The 20516-nt window shown below is 41.1% G+C and overlaps 1 protein-coding gene across 1 annotated transcript; it reads left to right on the forward strand.

Moving 5' to 3' along the window:
• Window positions 1-1398: 1398 nt before the first annotated feature.
• LOC108666490 lies at window positions 1399-19011 on the forward strand. Its single transcript, XM_018153375.2, has 13 exons — window positions 1399-3183; window positions 3831-4051; window positions 4268-4481; window positions 4888-5039; window positions 6281-6509; window positions 6857-6982; window positions 7634-7684; window positions 8524-8744; window positions 8901-9105; window positions 9972-10120; window positions 12674-12821; window positions 15470-15595; window positions 18516-19011. Exons 1-13 carry the CDS (start codon window positions 1415-1417, stop codon window positions 18571-18573), a joined length of 3669 nt encoding a protein of 1222 aa, XP_018008864.1. The 5' UTR covers window positions 1399-1414; the 3' UTR covers window positions 18574-19011.
• The last annotated feature ends 1505 nt before the right edge of the window (window positions 19012-20516 follow it).

Here is a 20516-nt window from a genome sequence, read left to right on the forward strand (position 1 = left end):
GTTGTAAGGATCGCAGTAATCACTTTACATGTAAGTTTTCCTTGTAATTCAGTATGCGATATTGGTTCAGTTTCGATCACGTCAGATGTAGCTTACAGCCCGCAATCTGCAAATGTAAGGTGACAAAACGCATGTTTCAGATAGCTCAGCTTGAGTTTTTGTTCCTGTTAGGCGGAGTTTTGAAACTGTACAACGAAGCCAAACAGAATTGTGGTCTTGCTTATTTACTTAGATACCGCATGTTTGGCGTACATATAGATGTAAGATTTGATTGATGAATTACGTTTATGAATAAGTTTGGTTTCAGGGTTAATGACTAATAGATAATTTATGTTAGACGATGATTATTGATTTACTATTCATTTATAATTCTTGTCGATTGAACAGAATCAACTACATTACTGACGACGGGAGCCACTACCATCGTNGAGGTGCCAGGTTAAAAACAAGCCTCCTGAATAGTACGGACATGGATTTGTTCATCATTGGCTAAATTCACATGCTATACGTCAAGTTAGAGTCGACTCCCATTTTTCCGTCGTATTGCAAAGCAAACGTACGCGTGTACATTCATCGACGTCATTTTTAAAGCGGGAGATGGTCATGATTGGCAGCTGCTCTTTTTAGTCATATTACGCAGATTCGGCCCACCGTGCAATTGACTTCTAAAAGAGGCTGCTAAATAGAAGCCAAATACAGTGCGTTGCCGATCTGCGCCTGATTCACCTGCACCATTAACACTGGGGCGACCCTGATTGGAACGAAAACTTTGACTGGGTAACGATTCCTGCTCATGGAATCGTTTTGGGTATAAGTACCCTATACCACTTAGCGACAAAATTCAATGAAATGTTTTTTTGTTGAAATGTTTGGCCGAGTATCAAAGAATTGAATTCTAATTCACAACGTCAGAAAAAATTTTTGTATACAAAGAAATAAGTTAAAAAATTTCGAATGGCTTTACCTCAAATCGAGCCACCAATATATTATTCTTTTTTTAAATAAGTTGAAAAAATATTTTCTGTGCTTTGGTCGGCTATAAGTATTAAGATCACTTGGTTGCTTAAATCGCAATTTTACAAGGAATTTAAAAGCAAAGAAAATAGCCAAAAACTTCAACATTTCTTATAAGCAAAAACGTTTCGGAATCCAGCTCCATCGTCAGTTTAAAAGTCAGAACACAGGTACAAATAATTAGTAACCTAAAATTCACATTCGAACAATTTACCTAGGTTACTATTCGTTTGTACCTGTGATCTAGGTTTTGAACTGACGATAGAGCTGGACTCCAAAACGTTTTCTCTAATAAGAAATTGTGAACTTTTTGGCTATTTTCTTTGCTTTTAAATTTCTGGTATTTTCTGTGCAAGATAACATTTTTTTATCCCCAAGCACAGATGGCGATCTTCAAGAAATGGAAACGATCCGAAAAAATGTCGAAGGAAGTTGGGAGCTTGCTCCGAAGTACGTCCGGAAGATATTAAACATTGAATGTAGTGATAAGCAAACAAATCACTCGTATAAGGAATATGTGCAAATAAAACACAGCAACTTCTCTGAATGTAACTGGAGGAGGTTATGTCCGAACTGGCGATACCGTGAGTTGTTCCAGGACAAAACCTCTCCCGATGATATGGATACAACGGAACTCTTTGCTCTGTTCTTTGCACTCTTCCAAACAAAATACGAAGAAAGTGAGTGCAAAGAACTGAAAACTAAATTGGAGGCCGTCAAAGACATAAGAAATGAAATAGCGCATGAGCACAGCGCAATTAGAAATCCGTCAAAACTTCCAGAACTGCACAATACGTTGCTGGAACTCATTCAAGTGGCAGGAAAATTTTACAAACTCTCAAGGCGTGAGGTAAAGGCGCTGGAATTTGAGTTGCGAAGCGACATAAGCAGGGGATTCTCTCCTAGTGACATGGAACAGACTTATTTCTCGCACTGCCTTTGTAACGAAGGAAAAGAAAACGTCAGACTTATCTTACAAAATTTCACCAACGATTTAAGCTGCGGCGTAGGTCATCTCAAACTGTCGGCTGACTTTTACCCACTCAAACTAACGCTACCTCATGAAGATGACAAGAAATATCCTTACACGGAAGTATTCGAATCTGTAACTAAAGTCGTTGTTGTGTCCGGTGTTGCAGCGGCTGGCAAGACGACGCTACTCAAGAACCTAATCAAACAGTTCTTTGGATTGCAGTGCGAAGTGCCGGACTACCTACAGAGTTTCGACATTCTTGTTTTCATCGAGTGCAGGGATGACACTAAAAACAAATTGCATCAAGTTTTTCGCGAGCACTTCGGGAATGTTTACTCAAAAATAGACAAAGAAAATGTTATGCAAACTCTCTCGTATCTTCGCGTCCTGTTCTTGGTCGACGCATTTGACGAGGCCAACGGAAATTCTATGGCGGTGTTGCGAGAATTGTTTCAAAAGACGTGGCACTCCGAATCACGCATTATTATCACGACTCGTCCAAAAGCAATCGAAGAACTCGAGCAGTTCATTCGCCAAAGTAGCTTTACTCATTTCAGTATCACTCCTCTCTCAGAGCTGGCAGAGCAGTTGGAGTTTATCCGAGGATGTAAACAAAATCTGACCAATGACCCATCTTCCTGTGCAGCGATGCAGGATCGATTCTCCAAACTGAACCCTGAAGTTAGAAATTTGATAACGCTGCCCATTTCTCTACTTCAATTCTGCACCATTTTTTTGACTTCTCCGAAAATGATAGACAATTGGAACAGCGCAAAAGACTTGTCAAGGGACACGTTGATGCTATACAAGACTGTAATTGAAAGAAAATTGTGCGACTTGCACGTCCCCGATAGATCAGTTCTGATCAACAAGATTTTCAAGGTAATCGGCAAGTCCGCTTTGAAGTATCTTTCCATGGACAAGATGGCCTTCTCCAAGGACGAGTTTTTGCTGTTTGAGCGAGAATGCCACGACCAAATGACCGCACACAATGCCGCCATGGCAATTGACTCGAAAGTTTTCCTCTCACTGATTTTTACCGTCAAAAGAAATTTTCCTGGAACCACTGGTGCCACGTACTCTTTCAATCATAAATCAATACAGGAAAAATTCGCTGCACTCTTTGTTATCGAAGAATTGGAGAACGACAAATCTCTCCATGAAATACTAGGCACATCACAGGCGATAAAGACGAGGTGAGATTATGACTTCGCGCGACATGCCAGTGGTCATATTAGACAATTAAACCAATCTTTGAACGGTGAAACCTAGATTTATAAAATTCTTTTCAAGTAGACTGTGCAATGTGTTCATGACTTAATTATATTTAAAAGAATTGCCCATTCAGAGAACCAAAGTCTGGGGCTAATCTTGGAATTATTTCAATACCTAAAGTTACTACGTGCAGCACCCAAGTAAAATTCTCACGAGAGAGCTGTATTTAATATAGCGCAAAAACTCATTCGTTATATTGAATGGAACTTGAAGCAAAATCGGTTAAGAAAATCTTTGATAAACTTATTTCCTGGAAATGCAAAGTTGCTCCTAGTCTCGAAAAACTAAACTGAAATTGGTAGTTCATCTTCTGATAAATAATTGGTTTTAAAATAAGATCTACTCGCATTTCTCCGTAACAGAAAATCAAGTTATAGTTTTGTGAACCTACTCAGAGAAGCATATCGATAAATTTTCAATTTCATGTCATTCCCAATATTTTATCTGATTACTTTGAAATGCATATACTCCTCTTAATAGCATATGCTTAATCCCCTATTTCGATTTATGCTAGCAACTAAGTTCTATAAATATATCATATGATTAATTTATATTAATTCTATTGCAGCTTCCTGGATGTATTGCCGTACGTCATGCAGGACCTAAGCAGCAGTCCATTGCTGTTCAAACGCCACTGGCCTGAACTGAGGGAAGTCATTACCGAAACTGGGCTCTACAGTTGCGATGACTGGCAAAACTTGCTGCTCCAGGGTCCTGGCCTCATCGAGCTGGCGAAACACGTGGCCAAGATCACGATCACAGCGACAGATGAATGGACCGTTCGCTCCGGTGGGTCAGGTTAACGAGTTGGTCATTTGCGACATTTGACTAGGTAGGAGACCGTTGTTAAGATTACTGCGGATCTTAGTTTTAGATGCTGCATGCCAGAAGTGAGAAGTTCTATAGCAAACCAGATTGGAGATCAGATCTCTCTTTCATTTTCTCACCCATAATTCAAATCTCAAATCACATCTCCAAAGGCGTCAATGACCTCTCTGTCTGCAGTTTGCAGTTTGGTAGCAGTTTCACTAATGTTGCCCCACGAGCAACCTCGTCTCATCAACATCAAATTGCCGCCTGCTGAGCTGGCCGCTGCTGACTCTAGCTGGTCTGGATTGACTAGCCTATACCGAGGACAACTTGAGCTGCACCTCGAGGATAGTTCCGTCGCGACACGAGCACCATGTGAAGATCTGCTTGGCTGCCTAAAGGGTTCCAGGCTAGTGACGCTTCTCTTTTAAGAATTTAATTGATTCATGAGCACGTAAATAATAGTCTACTAACGAGAACTCTAGTTACCAGGACAATAGACATTAATTTCATTGACGATTTTTATTTATCAATGAACAGATCTGCTAGTGCGTAAAATTAGCCAATTTTTAAATCAACTTGAGCTAGCCCTTAGGTATTGGCTCATACAAAAGCGCTTGCAAGAACATTCTGCAGTTAGCAATCATATTTTTAGTGTCAGTTACTATGCTGTCATTGCTACGTATGGGTTCTAGTTATTATATTTAATTTATAGGTCATTTCCGTACTGACATTCACCCTTACATTTACTAGCTTCTTTACTGACAGTGACACGTGGTGTTGTTAGTTTCTAAAATGACGCTTGCCACGCGCAGGTGTCTGCTTACCGAGTTGGTGGGCAGTATCAGCAGTGCTGCCAGCGTCTCCGCTGTGGCTTCTGTGTCCACGGCGGCCACTACTGAACTTTCCATTTCACTCTCTGCCCCGCTCAACTTGAACGCTCTACAGGGCAAATATAAGAGTTTGGGTAGGTGCTGACATTTTTTGAGCTTTGTGATCGATACTCTGCCGTTCACCTGAAAAAGCTTTGATGGTTGTTGGGATACCTTTTAGCTCTAGGTGGGTACTTTGCCTACAGGAGCGCTGCATGAGCAGACTTGGCGCGGTAATCATGCTTCTGTCGTTGGTCGCGACTGGTGGCATGCAGGCATCAAATCAGACCCGTTTTGGCAGTGGCAAGAATAATGTTTTAACATTTATTAAATTTAATTGTTGTTCAAGCGCTTCCTAATGCCCTTGAATAGAACAAATAAATAGGTGCATAAAATTTTGCAACGCTTCTGCCCAAACTATGATTTTACTGTACATTTGTATAGTTCCATATCGGTGTAAAACATTACATTAATTACAAAAATAGCATCGTCAAGGATTAATCATGAGACGCCACGAACTGCTCAAACGCTCCGGTCGAACTATCCTGAAAGTCGGCGATCGAGCTTCGAACCCATTCAAGGACTCCTATGAGATGCGTTGCTGCTTTAACTCACTACGCTTATAGAATTCAGTAGTTGCAGAATTTCCGGGACTTTCATCCGAAATAATTTTAATAATATTATAAAATCGATTATTCATATTACTAACCACATAAGGAAACTGATATCATGAAACACAAAGCAATTAGTAATTTAAAACATAAAAATCTTCATAATACTCGAATTTTTATTACTTCGAATAAACTACAAAGAACGAACCAGACTGTCGCCAGGCTCCGTCTAAGTGGTCACGCTGTTAACCGACTAGCTCGCACTGCCACCATGTATGTTGAAGTTGTTTATGAGTCAGATGGGATTCGGCAACATGTCAATTGCTGCCACAGGAATTTCACAGCAACAGGGCAGTGAAATATTTCAGGTCAAAATGTAGTGTACATGCTTGCAGCCAGCCGCACGGCGGTACTGTATCTGTAGCTCCCAATATATGCCAGAGATTCAAAAGCGTCATTTTGACACTGCAGGCTCCTATTGTATCGAATTTATTAGGAATTTTAAGTGGGATTCTTTGCAAGTGCCTAAGCTGAGGTGTGTACAGGTATGCTTCTGAAATTATTTCGCCAACACCCTATACTGAATCATAAAAAATATTAGGTGAGATCACGTAAGTTCTGAGCGAGTTGTATGGACGTAATGCCAAAATTTTAGGCTTGGGACAACTTAATGCAATTTCTTCTGCAGCTCATTAGCATGAGTTTGGTTTTTGTTTCATTCGCAGTGGCAAAAATCCGTCCACTGGAAGATTCTTGGGCTTCCGTGCTCCAGCCAACTCGGTTCTCGCTGCGTCCAGAGAAGCAAGACGATGGTTTCGAGACACGTGAGCCCGATGCTGCTGAGGGGCGTCTGCCTGCCTATCCTCCGCCGCAACTCTGGGTACTTGACGCCAAGCCCGGCAGCCGCGAGACGATCGCCAGGGCCATTTGCACAATCGCCCCGCACACCAGAAGGTTATTCAGTCGACATGAGAATGCCGCATAGGAACTTAAAATACTCTCCTGAACACTTGAGATTGAAAATCCCGAAACATAATATTCAGGTTCTTGTTTCTTCGAATAAGCTACAATAAACGAACCAGATTGTCGCTAGGCTCCGTCTAAAGTAAACGGTCACCCTGTTAACCGACAAGCTCGCAACGCCTCCATGTTGCATTTGTTCATCAGGCGACTTTATAATAAAACCTTTTCATTTTTAATAAATAGAAGTTTATGTTTTATTGCATCTACAATAATACGCTATGACAACCAGGTGGTATCATTGATGATATTGTGAGGCATATATTTTGTTCCTTTTGCAGACTTGGCAAAATAAGACTGCCAAAATGCGGGCTAGAGGAGGACGAGGTATGGCAGCTGCTGCTGCAACTGCACAGCGACGGCATCAGAAGCATCGGAGGCGGGCAGACGCGCTTCACAAAGAACGGGTAAGTCTCATAATCTTCAGACCCATTCCTGTTGTTGTTTTCACATGATCAAGTGAAGCGAATATTAAATCAAGAAATACTTGCGGTATATTTCTACATCGATTACATAAGCAGTGCAACCTCATTTTTTTTACTAATACCGTCGTTCACAATACCTGTGTTGGACGCATGTGTCGATTCATAGAGGCAGGCACGCGTTCTTGAGGGCTTCTCGCGACAAATGCCAGACTTACAATTTTACTTCCAAGTTATTTATATTCTGTAGAAGAATCGGTAATTTAAACCATAAAAATGTCAATAGAATCCTATTGGCTTGATGGTTATTTCATACATAATTTTTGGCAATTATTTACAAGTCGACAGTGATAAACGGAATAGGAAATAAAACAAACACCGCTAGAACCTTTTTTAATTCGGATAAATATTGTTAATTAACCAATTCTGTACGAATATATGGCAAACCAGTGTTGTTTAAGTAAAAAATCAGTGAGTAAGGCCAGAGAAAAAATATCCTGATGAATTATTATTGAATTCTACAATCAATGAAATACTGTGTCAATTATTATTACCAATTAGGTACTAATCTATTTTATACCTTATTTTTGGTTGAACATTAGTTTCATAATACTTCTATTCCCTGCCACCGAGCAGGGAAGGGCTCGTGGAGCTATTTGTGGCAGACGACTTGCCGGACTTTTTCTGGTAAGTGTGGTGTAATCTTGTGGCAGACGACCTGCCGGACTTTTTCTGGTAAGTGTGGTGTGATCTTGTGGTAGAGGACCCGCCGGACTTTTTCTGGTAAGTGTGGTGTGAACTTGTGGTAGAAGACCTGCCGGACTTTTCCTGGTAAGTGTTGTGTGATCTTGTGGCAGACGACCTGCCGGACTTTTTCTGGTAAGTGTGGTGTGATCTTGTGGCAGAGGACCCGCCTGACTTTATCTGGTGAGTGTTTTGTGATCTTGTGGCAGACGACTTGCCGGACTTTTTCTGGTAAGTGTGCTGTGATCTTGTGGCAAAGGACCCGCCTGACTTTATCTGGTAAGTGTTTTGTGATCTTGTGGCAGACGACCTGCCGGACTTTTTCTGGTAAGTGTGGTGTGATCTTGTGGCAGAGGACCCGCCTGACTTTATCTGGTAAGTGTGGTGTGATCTTGTGGCAGATGACCTGCCTGACTTTTTCGAGTGAGTGTGGCGTGATCTTGACTTTTCTTGCTGGGTGTTGGGTGTCCACGAGACGAGTTTTCTGGGTGTACTAAACTTCAGGTTGCGGTTAAATTCGGGTGAGTCAAATAACTTCCTCGATTCAAGATTCTCAAAATGTCTGCCAAGAGACCATAGAGTATGCGTGTCGTTCATATTGGGGTTAATTCAGTATAAAGTGTTATTTCCAGACCTGTTTATGCGCGTAATATTTCGGTAGTAAGACATTTTGAAATACTTTGAACCTTTGACTGTACTTTACTTTATGTTTTGGCACAATAAACATATTATGAGTTAAGCCTCTACAATTGGAGTGAGTGTCCAGACGACTTTATTCGCAGGACTGCGAGTGCCGTGCAGCAAGTCATCGCTCAGCTACAGTCCCGGGACGCCGGGGACTTCGAGGCCCAGTGGCCGGAACTGAGGAGGGCGATGGAGGAAGCGGGCGCCTCAGCGCGGCACTGGTGGGAGGTGCTGCTGAGCCGTCCTCACGAGCCCGCGCTCGCCGAGTTCGCTGCTCGAATAACTCGGAAGGAAGACGAGCAGTTCATTATCCAGAGCAGTGAGTGTCATGCGTCCATTGACCCTGAAGTGTATTTTTTTTGTTTTGTATGCAAAACATGCAAGGGATTTGCTGAATAGGTAGGTGATTATGCTGGGAGTTCATGTACGTTCATATATTCGATTCATTCATTATTTGCCAAGTTGTCTTTTGCAGGACGGGACCTGGAAGCGGTTGCACTGATGTTGCCTTACGCGGAAGACACGCTCGTCAAGGTGAAGGCTTCGTTGGAAGCTTTGAGAAGCCCAGCTTGGAAACAGGTTTTAAAGCATCATACCGGAGGAATCCATCTGAAAATTCTGGACACGAGCCCTGATTTTACACCATGTGATGATGTTCTGCAGCCTCTAATCTGCAGCAGGTGAATCATACGTCTTACAATATTATTTGCTCGGGCTGCGTTCTCGAAACGATTATAGCTTCGATAGGTCGGTGTTCAAGTTACTAGCTTGTGATATCTCTGAATAACATTCGAGCTTCTACTAGCATTCAATTTCACGAGTCATTCGAAATATACTGAAAATATTTTCCGTATCTGATTTTGTAACGAGCCTTGGCATGACACGCAACGAGTCACTTTTCCTTATTTATATGTTATTTTTCAAAACATGTTAGTGTATTTAGAGAAGGGTATTGAAAATAAGTTTGATTCGTGAGCGTATCCTCAATACAAATCGTATTGGATATTATCTGTCTCTGAAAATTAAATTGATTCTTAACGACATTACGAGGCCGAGCTAAACGAGGGTTGAGTTAAATTTTTTTAATGAATTGTTTTTCAATTCAAGAAGTAGAAGCTGAACTAGCGATTTGAAAAGTAGCATTTAATGTTATTTAAAATGTTATATATTTCAGATATCGAAACAGGGTATGAGTGGTTCTTTGTTTCATGGAAATTTAAATGGGTCTTTCTCTGACTAACGATAGAAAACTTAACATTCTAATACTACCATTCTTTAAAAAGAATTGTTCGAAGATCATCAGGAATCCACAAGTAACCGAGGCAGGTGTTGTCTGTAAATATTTTACATTCAGTATATTCTCCTTCCAAATTGCGGCAATACATCAAGAGCAAGAACTTGTGAAATGAATTCATTCGCGAAATATCATGAAATGGGTAACTGACTCTTCTAAATTGAAAGTTCTGTCTCGTATAAACATGCCATAAATAATTCCTGCTCATTTAGTAATTAGTTCCAACTCTCATACATTCTTAACTTCCTGCAGTTCCGAGCTCAAAAGTTTCCAGGGGCACATCAGGACGGATGCAGGCATCGCGGCGCTAGCTTCAGCGGCCGCGGCTTCAGCGTCCATACACATCAGGGTCGAGGCGCCGCTCAACCTCAGCGCACTGCACGGGAAATACGCTGAACTGCGTAAGTATTCTCAGTGGGAGCAGCCAGTACGCATCACATGTATTGATGTGTTAGTAGAACAGCCTGGAATTTCAAATACCCGCCCACCGTAAGCGTCACTCATATGCATCTTCTTTTCCGTGTATGGTAAATATTATAATCATGAGTTCATCTCAAATGGATTCTAAGATTACATTGTTCGAAACGCCTTTGGATTCAAAAATCTAAGTAACTCGCTGCTCCTACGGCTTCATACCATTTATGCTTCGCACTCCAGTTTTTTCTCTTCATTATATTCGTTTCGTTATCGCATTGATGCCATTTGCTTATTGGAGTCCCTCAATTGGGGGAAAGTAAGATCTTGTCGTTTCATGCCTAAAATGTCAGACTAGTTCCTGTTATCAGAATGGCTTCATGACTCGGGGGCGCAGCGCAGGCCGCAAATCTTACTCGTAAATAAGCACTGGAGCCAACGCCCAATTTCATCACTCATTAACTTTACTTAGCTTCGTAGCTAGAAGCCGCAGACAAACGACACACTGCCGAAAGATAATTGTGCAATAGGTCGTCAGCTAATGCTTAATTAAGCATGCTCGCTCATAAGCAGGCTACTTTCTACTTTGAATATGCACTCTTTATCCGGCTGCACCTACTCCGGCCTAACCTCTTCTGGCCTAACCCATTCACGCTGTCCCGGCTAACAACTTTCTTGCAGCCAATGACTGCCTCTACCAGCACACTTGGACCGCATTTCTAACTACCTGCAGCCTATGAGGTTAGGTTAAGTCCTTTTATGTTTTTTTTTTGGGTGGCGTTTAGCATGCTCCCCCGTGACTCACGCTGCTCTATACTGTCGGCAAAGAATTTTGCTAATAAGCCGGTTGAGCACTAGCGTTTCTTCTAAGCAACTCGCAGCTGTTACATGACTTCATCTGAAAGTAATTTTAAATATAGCAACAAAAGCTCTAACCGAGATTTGTACATGAATTTCATTGGTGTTATTTGCTGCAGATCAACGTTACCGAAATTTTATCTGCCAATGATAAACGGAAGTGCGAAACGTTGGTTTTGATTCCTGCCATTGCAGTTTATTTACGTCACAGTGAGAATGAAAAAGTGTGACCGTATCTATAGGGCTACGAACTTCATTTTATTTTTGGCAGCTTGGGCATGCACCCATGTATATAAATGCATGGTCAAAGTTTAACAGTCGGTCCAAACGCTACGTTTTGACCTGCGCATACGTAAGACGGAATGAAAAGGTTGCAAATTTTTGAAGTGTCTAGAAGGTGCCGATATATTTGTACATATGTATATATCGCACATTTTTGAGTGATATCGTCATGGAGGAGGTACTAATGTGGTCAATGTTGGCATTGTGTCTTCCTAAAAAGAGAAGATGGGAACGTTTCAGAAGTACCCAGCATTCAAGGCGGTTGCGGTAATGGCTCCTCAAAAGGCAGCTTTCAAAATTTATTATTTAATTACTTCATTATTGCGCATACGCTATACGATAGTCGATTGGACTGAGGCGAGAAAGTCGTTGTTCAGTCCAATCGCTGTCATTATTGCTTCAAACCAACGATTGTGCGGATCTAATACTTGGAATAATTTCCTTCCATTAGAGAAATCTTGTGATTTTTCCTGATTTTAAGTGGTGCAAATGTGATTTCATTTTGTTAAGTTCTTTAAAATTGCTTATTCGCGCTTCAGTGTTTGCTCGTTTAAAAATAATCTTACTGGCTTTACGCCTTAAGTTGAGCCCTTTGGGGTTTTGCCGTTGACCTTCTCTATTAACTAATTAAGCTTCAAGCTTTACAGCTTGTTTACCTTCGCATGTTTGCATGCCCATAACTGTAACCCCTGTCACCTTTAAATACGAGCAAACGCATCTTATACTATTTTCCCTTTTTTCATTCTTTCTAATTGTTCTTTTTGTGAGAACTCTTGCTGTGTTTTCTTTCTTTGTAAACAAATAGGTACGTCCTCAGTTGATGATTTATTCTGATTTAGTGCGCTATTTTGGAATATTTTGAGACATAGATTGAATTAATTACTGGATATTATTTTAACTGATCTTTTTAAAAACTATCAGATAAGAATCCTTGCACTTCGATTTGACATCTCCAATCTTGTATTCCGGCGCAGCTTGTTTTCCCCTTTAAATAATCCTTTGAAATAGTTTCTCGTTTCACGGTGAGATTTGAGAGAGAACTTTAATCATGATTTTGTGACTCTTCCCTTTGATATTGTTATACACTACCAACAAATTTTGTACCTATATTGGAGTACTTTCAAAGATATTTTCAAAGTGCTTATGAATTAATACTAGAATTCGGAAAACGGTGCAACCGTTGACATGCGCCAACTTGTCTGCACAGTTTAAGGAGATCCATGCTTTCCAGCGCAGTTATCGCTGCAACTGTAACGTCTTCCAGACGGAATCAAAACTGCGCAGTCTTCCATTTATCCATTCCATTCCAACTGCACAGTTCATCCATTTCTCTCGCACACAGTGAACTTATGTTGTGAAATATAGATTGAAAAAGTAATTTAATTCCATATTCCCAACAGGCGTTTGCACGCCCGTACTTGACACGGCTGTTGCAGCAGCGCCTCTACCTGCGCTGCCTCTTCCTGTGCTGCAGGTTCTCAGCCCCGGTGCTGGCACCTGGGAGGACGTGGCCAAGACGGTGCTGATCTATGCACCAAGATGCAAGAAGTCAGTCACATAATTATAATTCATTATTAAGTAAACATTGACTTCAGTATAGAAAAATTGTCTATTATACATACGGATGGAATAAAAGTTTCCTTAGTCACTGTTCATGAGAGAAAACTTTATAACATTCAGACTTTTATCACACTGACTGAAGTTGTTTCGAAAATGCTTGGTAGAGGAATGCAGCAAAGACCAACAAAAGCAGCTGAATGCGGGTCGTGAGAACGACTATTATTTCATTTTCGCTTCTGCCAGTGTAACTTACCCTGGAGCGAGCCAATTTTTGGCCGCGCTATTCGTTGTTAGCAGCCGCACTTCTCTGAACATGACCGATGATAAGAAGTATTTGACACGTCTTCCTTTGGACGTCTGGTTTCTTAATCACTATCTGGATTCAACTCTGAACTGTTATCATTGACTAGGTGTTAGACTGATTGCCATTTTTCCACTTGTACCGTCGCATATCATCACTGTATAAGGTCTTCATGATCATTCCCTTTATGAATATATTTTGAGTCCGTTGCAAGCTTGTAATTTGTTCATTTCCAACCACGTATGTTCGGGCCCGCTGGCAGAAACCTTTAACTGCCAAGGTCGCGTATTCGTCCCGCTACGTATTTGTTCGGCTTGACGCGGCATATATATGATGGATAACCAGTTTCTGTAGTTTGAGATTCTGTGAATTTAAATTAGCACTAAAGGTTACATAAACTGTAGAAGATTTCTCCGCGTTAAAAGTTAGTGTCAGAATGTCATTGTTAACCTTGAATGGCCAGGAGACATATTTAACGACTTGCTGCTTGAAGCATTGTCTTGAGGCAAGCGCACGACCATAGCCAGAGATGCCGCAAATTAGACTTCGTCATTTTACACTTTTCCGTCATATTGCAATTTTTTATTGAAAAGACAACGATCTGTGATGTTTTCTTACTCTAATAGAATAGAAAATCCTTCACAAATTGCAGTGCAAGTTGTCACATTCAATCTTTATGGCTAATTGTCTTCCAGCGTTAATACTGGTCGTGCGCCAAATACATTAAATGTCGCTATTTCAGAAGCAAATTCTTATTGGAGCTCGCTGCTGCGCGTGAGTCATTACGACAAAGCGATTCATACGAATGCTCGGATACTTTCGTCTAATGGCCCAGAACAACATGTACTTAATATTTATGGTTATTTTTCAAAAGAAAAAGATGTTGCACCTGCGTTTTTCCCCGTATACCGGGAGCCGGTGACAAATGCGTGCCAAACATACTAACCCTTGCTCTCGCCCGCGAGCTCTCCATTGTAGAGTTACCTTGTAGCGCCCTAGCTGCCTGGGCAGTTGTAAATGAGACTCCAAACCTCTGAGAAGTAACTCCTGTATCTACCATCGATGATGAGCCTGGTATTGGATAGAGTAAAACTGGATATTCCTCATCGGACAGTTCTAAATTTTATAAAAAGATGAGCAGCCCGCCGAGCGCGGAAACTGAACTTTCCAATTCCGTTGGTTAGGGTAGCGAGTGATCGACGCCGAAGTTAGTTTAGTGCGAGTTATCCTCATTCAAGGGTCAGATGATGAGCAGGCATGAAACTCTGAACAAATGCGTAACGGCCCTTGACGAGCCCTCCGGCAGGGTTATCCCGGAAAATCTGCCTGATGAAGTGGCCAACATCGCGATGAATACTTAAGCTCTTCCCACCATAAATTTGAGCTGTCAAGGAAACGAAATCAATTCGATTAAAATAATTTGTCCGAAATTAATTCGATTGAAAAGTGGTACGCCAACGTATTTCAATGTATTGTAACTAAAATATAATTAAATATAGTAGATCATTCTTAAAGGCCAAACGCAACTGATAGCTGTAAATTAACAATATTGTCGTGTTCATGTCCGAGGAAAGTCAGTCATATTAATCAAATGAAATTGTGTTAATATAATTGCCTGATCTATACCTGCTATCTATTTTTGTGTTGCATTTGACGCCGGAGGATATTGCAGCATCTTGGGGCGGACCAAATTTTGGCCGCTCTTTTAGTTGTAAGCAACCGCACATCTCCCAACGTGACGGAAGATGATAATTATACGGAAGCATCTTCATTGGAACGTAGGGTTCATTATTCAGAAGTTTAGCTCAGATATTAACTGTCAGGATTAGTTGGCACTGTATATGGGGCCTGCTTTTCAACCGTAATGTAGTCTGTTCGCCAATCATAGTTTCAAACATGACCCCTGTTGTACCGTGAGCGTTCTTGTTGTTGGCCACGAATTTATCCTCGACTTTGGTTGCAATCCCATTAACATCTGAAGGCAGGAAATATATTCAGTCCCCTTACACTTTTTTAGTTTATTCGTCATCCTAGTGTGTTTCGGGCCAGCCGACAGAGACCCTCAAGTAATATAAATGTAGCCTATACGTCCCGCAACAACGGGTGCAGTTGCGTGCTAAAGGTTATGATTCTGGCGTTGTGAATTTTTTCAGGTTCGATAAGATGAACTCGAATCCTAATTTTCCTTTCAGGCCGCATTTTGCTGGTTAAAAATATCCGACTTTCCCTAATTATATTTTTCGCCGCAGAGAGTTTTTGATTTTCATTCCTTTTCGGCATTTAGTGTGTTGTTCTAGTATCACATTATTAACATTCATTTTATTTCTGATCATAGGTTTTTGGGAATTGAACTTTGCCAGTCCGCGCTAAGCGAGGAGGAGGAGCGACTGCTGCTGATGCTGCTACACGAGAGGAACATCAGGACGAACGATGCAGGCGCCACTCGCACCGAGCCCCATGGGTATGGATGGAGGAATGCATAACTTATTTTCACCCATTACATGTTATCATTAAAATTTATCATATGACGGATTTAAATATTTTACTCTTTGTTTTACCACTACATTCCCTTCGAAAATGGACAAGTAATCCTATAAGGGGTGATTTACCCAAGTTTGGAAAATTCTGGCATTATATATAGGAGTTCAGGTTTTGCAGAGTTTAAAAGGTTTTATTCAAAGGTGGGGTGGAAGTCTCACCAACCTAGAACTATACTCTTGGAAACAAATTTCAGGTTGTGGACATATCTTTCAAAGATAACGATGGGACAACGATGTCACACTCATTTTGCCTGCCGTCGAATCTCGTATAATTCCGCTGAATAATTTTATGCGTTGAAGAACGGGCAACCCTACAAGTATTTTCTCTAAAACTTACCATTTTAATGTCCATTGAACGCATTCTTCTTTCATTTGGTTTCAGGATATTTTTATCGTGGGCAGATACGTACTTAAATTTACTTAAATATCATATTAGTCACTCATAATCCAGGGCATTTATTCTGATTCATTTCATTTACTCTTAGAATTTTAAATTGTTCCATACTTCTTAACATTTTAGACAATCACCAATTGTCGACATCACCAAACTCTCAAAAGTATACATATTTGCGGGAAATTTTAGGCCATTACTTCTACACGAAGATTTCATATTTACTGTATTAAGCGGTATGATTGTCTTTCATAAAAACATACAGAATTTAGCACCTAAGCAAGTGCGCAAGTGCGTTCATTGATCCACTTTTGATTCAATAGTCGGAGAAAACGTAAAGCAAAGTGGCCAGAAATAGGAGAAAGAAAATAAAGTAACAGATGGAGATGAAAAAAAATGTATAACTGGGTTCCCAATTGGTTGAGAGGTTGAGATTGCGTCTGATGAGAATAAGGCGGCGGGGAATAAGAGTGCGAGACTTAATATGAATTCATTATTCACACAACTTCCATTTTTCAGTGGTATGTTGATAGGTGAGGATGATGCGGGATCCCTCTATTCACATACTAGCTTTTTCCGTGCAGCATATATTTTGTAGATTTAAGGGGACCGCCCTAGCTAAAATTTGAAGACTTTGAGTTTTTCTGTTTCTTATCTCATCTTAAAGGTTGTTTTCTTGCGCATCGAACGGTATAAGTATCGTCCCTGTACGTCGAAAAATGACTTTGTGACAGCTCCTCAAAGGGAGGCGGGTTTTAGGTCCCTTAACAAAACTCTACGAGGATAAATGACGCGCTGGTCACTCCACAAAGGAAGGCCTGGCATTAAGCAGCCAATCAAGGCACTAAAGTGGGCATAGTCTTGTTTGAAAGAGCACTTTCTTACGCATCGATTGGTGGTACACCCATCTTTGTACCTCCATTTTTTACTGCACCACGCCCCATAAAACGGGGGGTGGGGGGAGGTGGGGGCGGCCTTAAGTAATTCCGAAGGCACTAATTATGGGGCGTGACTACTAAAACTGCGAGCTGAAGCCAAACCTCTCAGTGCCCATCATGACAGCGACGTGAAAGGTGTGCAGCCAGTTGCTCCATACCTTCTTGAATGGTTTAAGGCTAAGTTACGGTATCTTGGCTGCGTTGCGACTCTTTTATGTCTATTTAAGTGCCGCGCGGGCAGTCTTTTGGCCGTGCTGAAAACCTCATACTGCTCTCACGGCAAATCTATCTCCTCCTACAGTTTTCAAGCTACAGCAATGAGACATATACCATTCGATTCGTAAAGACCAGGCCTATCGACTCTAACATCACTTTTTTGAATTTCGGTCTGGTTCGTTTTTTATATGGGGGAGAAGGGAGGGGAGGGGTGAAAAGTGAGAAAAAATGGGAAAAAGAGAAAAAAACGCAATAAAAAAAACTAGATGGCAAATGAAAAAAGTGATGTTAGAGTCAATAGATATGGTCTTTACGAATCGATTGATACGTGTCTGAGTCTCGATGTTGTAGGATGATATTTGTGGGAGGAGATAGATTTTCTAAAGTACCCCTTTTTAGCCGTTTTCTATGAGTTTCACGTTTTCTATCAATTTTTTTCGAAAAATTCATAGGAGCAAAATGTTTTTTTTTTACATTTTACGTATGTATGTGAAGTTTCATGACAATCGGATAATAACTGTAGAAGTTTTCGTATGCTAGGGCGGTCCCCTTAAAAATATCAGAGATGATCAGGTGCGACGTAGGAGCTGCGAGTCACTCGAGGCTACAGGGGCTGGATGTTGAAAACCGTTGTAGAATTTGATTTCCTAGCGTAATCAATGATAGTAGGACGGCCATTCGGTAGATAAGTTTATCTCTACACAATTTAACTGAAGCCAATTGATGTTTCCAGGAGAGTGGTTCCCAGGATGGTAACGTACACGCCGCTGTGTAGCCAACAGAACTTTTTCGAGAGATATAGCGCTGAGAAACCTCGAATTTTTTATAGGAAGGAAAGCTTCTTTGGGAGAAAGGTTCTTTATTAGACAAAGCTCGATTTAAGTGCAGTTATTGTGAGCGATAGAAAACTTTGGTATAAGAAAATGTAGTTTTGATTGGGTTTGAGAGGGGATAACTAAGGCAGCGATGTGTAAAGCTTATCCGTTGAGGTCTTAGGCAGAAATATTTTGGTGTTGACGCTTTGGATTTGGATTGCACTTGATAGATTGAGCTTTGGAAGGAGACGTTTTTATTCAGAGAGGCTTTCGTGTAAGCATTTTGGGACTCTGACAGGCTTCCACAAGAATGTTACGAGGCTGTGTGAGGCATTTGCAGCGACGCTTTTTAGGAGGGTGAGTAATCTGACTAAAGGGCGCGGTGGCGTAGGGAATCAGACTGTACGCAGGATGTTCTGTTTTTCATTTGTGTCTTGCGGGTATCGAAATTGCTCAAATAGCTTGCATTTTCTGTCTACAGGGCACACAAAAGGCGACTCCGCCTCTGCGAAGATCCTCCCGCAACCTACTCACCATGACACACACCCAATGAACGGGAGTGTGCGAAGTAGTTGGGGCTCAAGCCTGCCTGCCTTGCCATGAGACAGTTCTCGGTTATTAATGAAAAAAAATGTTGTCCACACAGCCATGTAGTCACGATTGTTCGTTCTTATTTTGCTTGGAATGGAAGAGGTCAAGGTACGAGAGTGAACTTTGTGAGGCGCGAGGTAAGAAGTAACGAACATTCTGATCCTAAGTACAACGAATCGCGTTATTACCATATTTTTGAGTTTTTCAACTGTTACCTAAAATCAGAAAAATTACAGCACGACATTACATTTTAAAAGATGGGAGAGTATGGAAGCATTCAGAGAACGGTGTTATTATTTATGTTGTCCTTGTATTGGGCTAATATTATCGCCTTCAAGTGTAACTAGTTATTTATGCGAACTTGGATTGTTTTTAGTGCACGTTTAGAATAAGAAAAAGAAAAATTGGATGAGGTAACCAGATATGAGACAAATTAACTAACAATTTAAGAGGGGACAAAAAATTGCGCTTGGCTATAAAATTTAGCAAACGTAAATTAAGCTAGGTGATTCTTGCGCTTAATTTTTTGGGTATCTCGAATTTGGTAATTAGTTTGCTTCCTCCCTAGGTTTAGTGTGATGATAAAAAGAGAAACTTTTAATCATCATTAGCCGGAAGGTTTCAATTGTAGAATTGAATTTGTAAAGGCTTGTTTCGCACATTTAACTGACATGGTGATATTGAAAATTTAATCTAAAATATTTATTATATTAATTTACATTTGAACCATATATTAATTGATATTTAAAACGCCAATGAATGTTCTAAAACCACATACGCTTGTTAAGTGTAAACCCTCTTAATTAGCATTTTTCGTTGCCGTTCCCAGCTCATGCGTGCTGTCGTCTTGGCCGTGAGGGTTTTTCAGATGTCAGATGCTGTCAGCTCCATAGCAGTTGAGTTCAAACAAAGTTCTAATATCCTCATCGTAGTAGAGTTGTAGCAAAGGTTTGCTACTATATTTCTTAGAAAATTAACCTTGTCAATGTTTTTATGTATTTCGAGCAGTGTGTTTTGTATATAACGTGCATTTTATGCTTCTTTTGAATGTACAGATAATTTTAGAATACATTTAATTTGTTCACATTGTTTTTTATATCCTGATGGTAGTGACTATGTCATGTATGTCGATGATATCGATGGTGATGCTAATTGTCAGGGAAATCCATCTGAAATGGCAACAGCGCCACGTCATCATAGCTAATTACTAGCCGCAGGTCTCCGCTGTTGTTAATTGTCTCTTCAGAACTCGTGGGAGGTGGTCGGCGCTCTGATAGTCTTCCGCCTTCGGTAAGTCAGACTTGCGATTCCTGTTAGTTTACCTGCCTTGAGCAGCATTGTCCATATCTGCAGTTAGACGGTCACACTGTACGGTAAAATATTTAGTCTCTCGTAATCCCTCGGCTCCTCTTATCATGCCTTCCATGTAAGCCCGAATGTTCCAGACCGGCGATTGTTGACCCATGCCTTCTTAACAGATAGACCCACTGACTGGCCACCAGAGGGCTACTCATCCACGAGTAAACGTACCGGCTCCTCATCTTCATCATCCTCCTACCTGGCGCTCTGGCTCTGGAGTTACCTTGCCTGCTTCACGGAGCCTTGCCTGCTTCACGGAGCCTTGCCTGCTTCACGGAGCCTTGCCTGCTTCACGGAGCCTTACCTGCATCTGGGCCTTCATTTAGATTACCAAATATTAAGTATATGTCTAAGAGTCTGTCGCGTTTCTATCACCTCCCTTGGCAAGGTTTGGTTGGGTTAGAGTGGCTGTGGACCCAATTGGCTGGACTAACTCAGGGACCGTAATTTGGGATCTTCCAAGCTTCACTTGGATCTCTGGAGTGAGTCCTGATTCCTTTACACTAATCTTGATTGCAAGGTGCTGATCTAC

The sequence above is a fragment of the Hyalella azteca genome, unplaced genomic scaffold (genome assembly GCF_000764305.2).
Source record: "Hyalella azteca isolate HAZT.00-mixed unplaced genomic scaffold, Hazt_2.0.2 contig4931, whole genome shotgun sequence".
Taxonomy (NCBI): Eukaryota; Metazoa; Arthropoda; class Malacostraca; order Amphipoda; family Hyalellidae; genus Hyalella; species Hyalella azteca.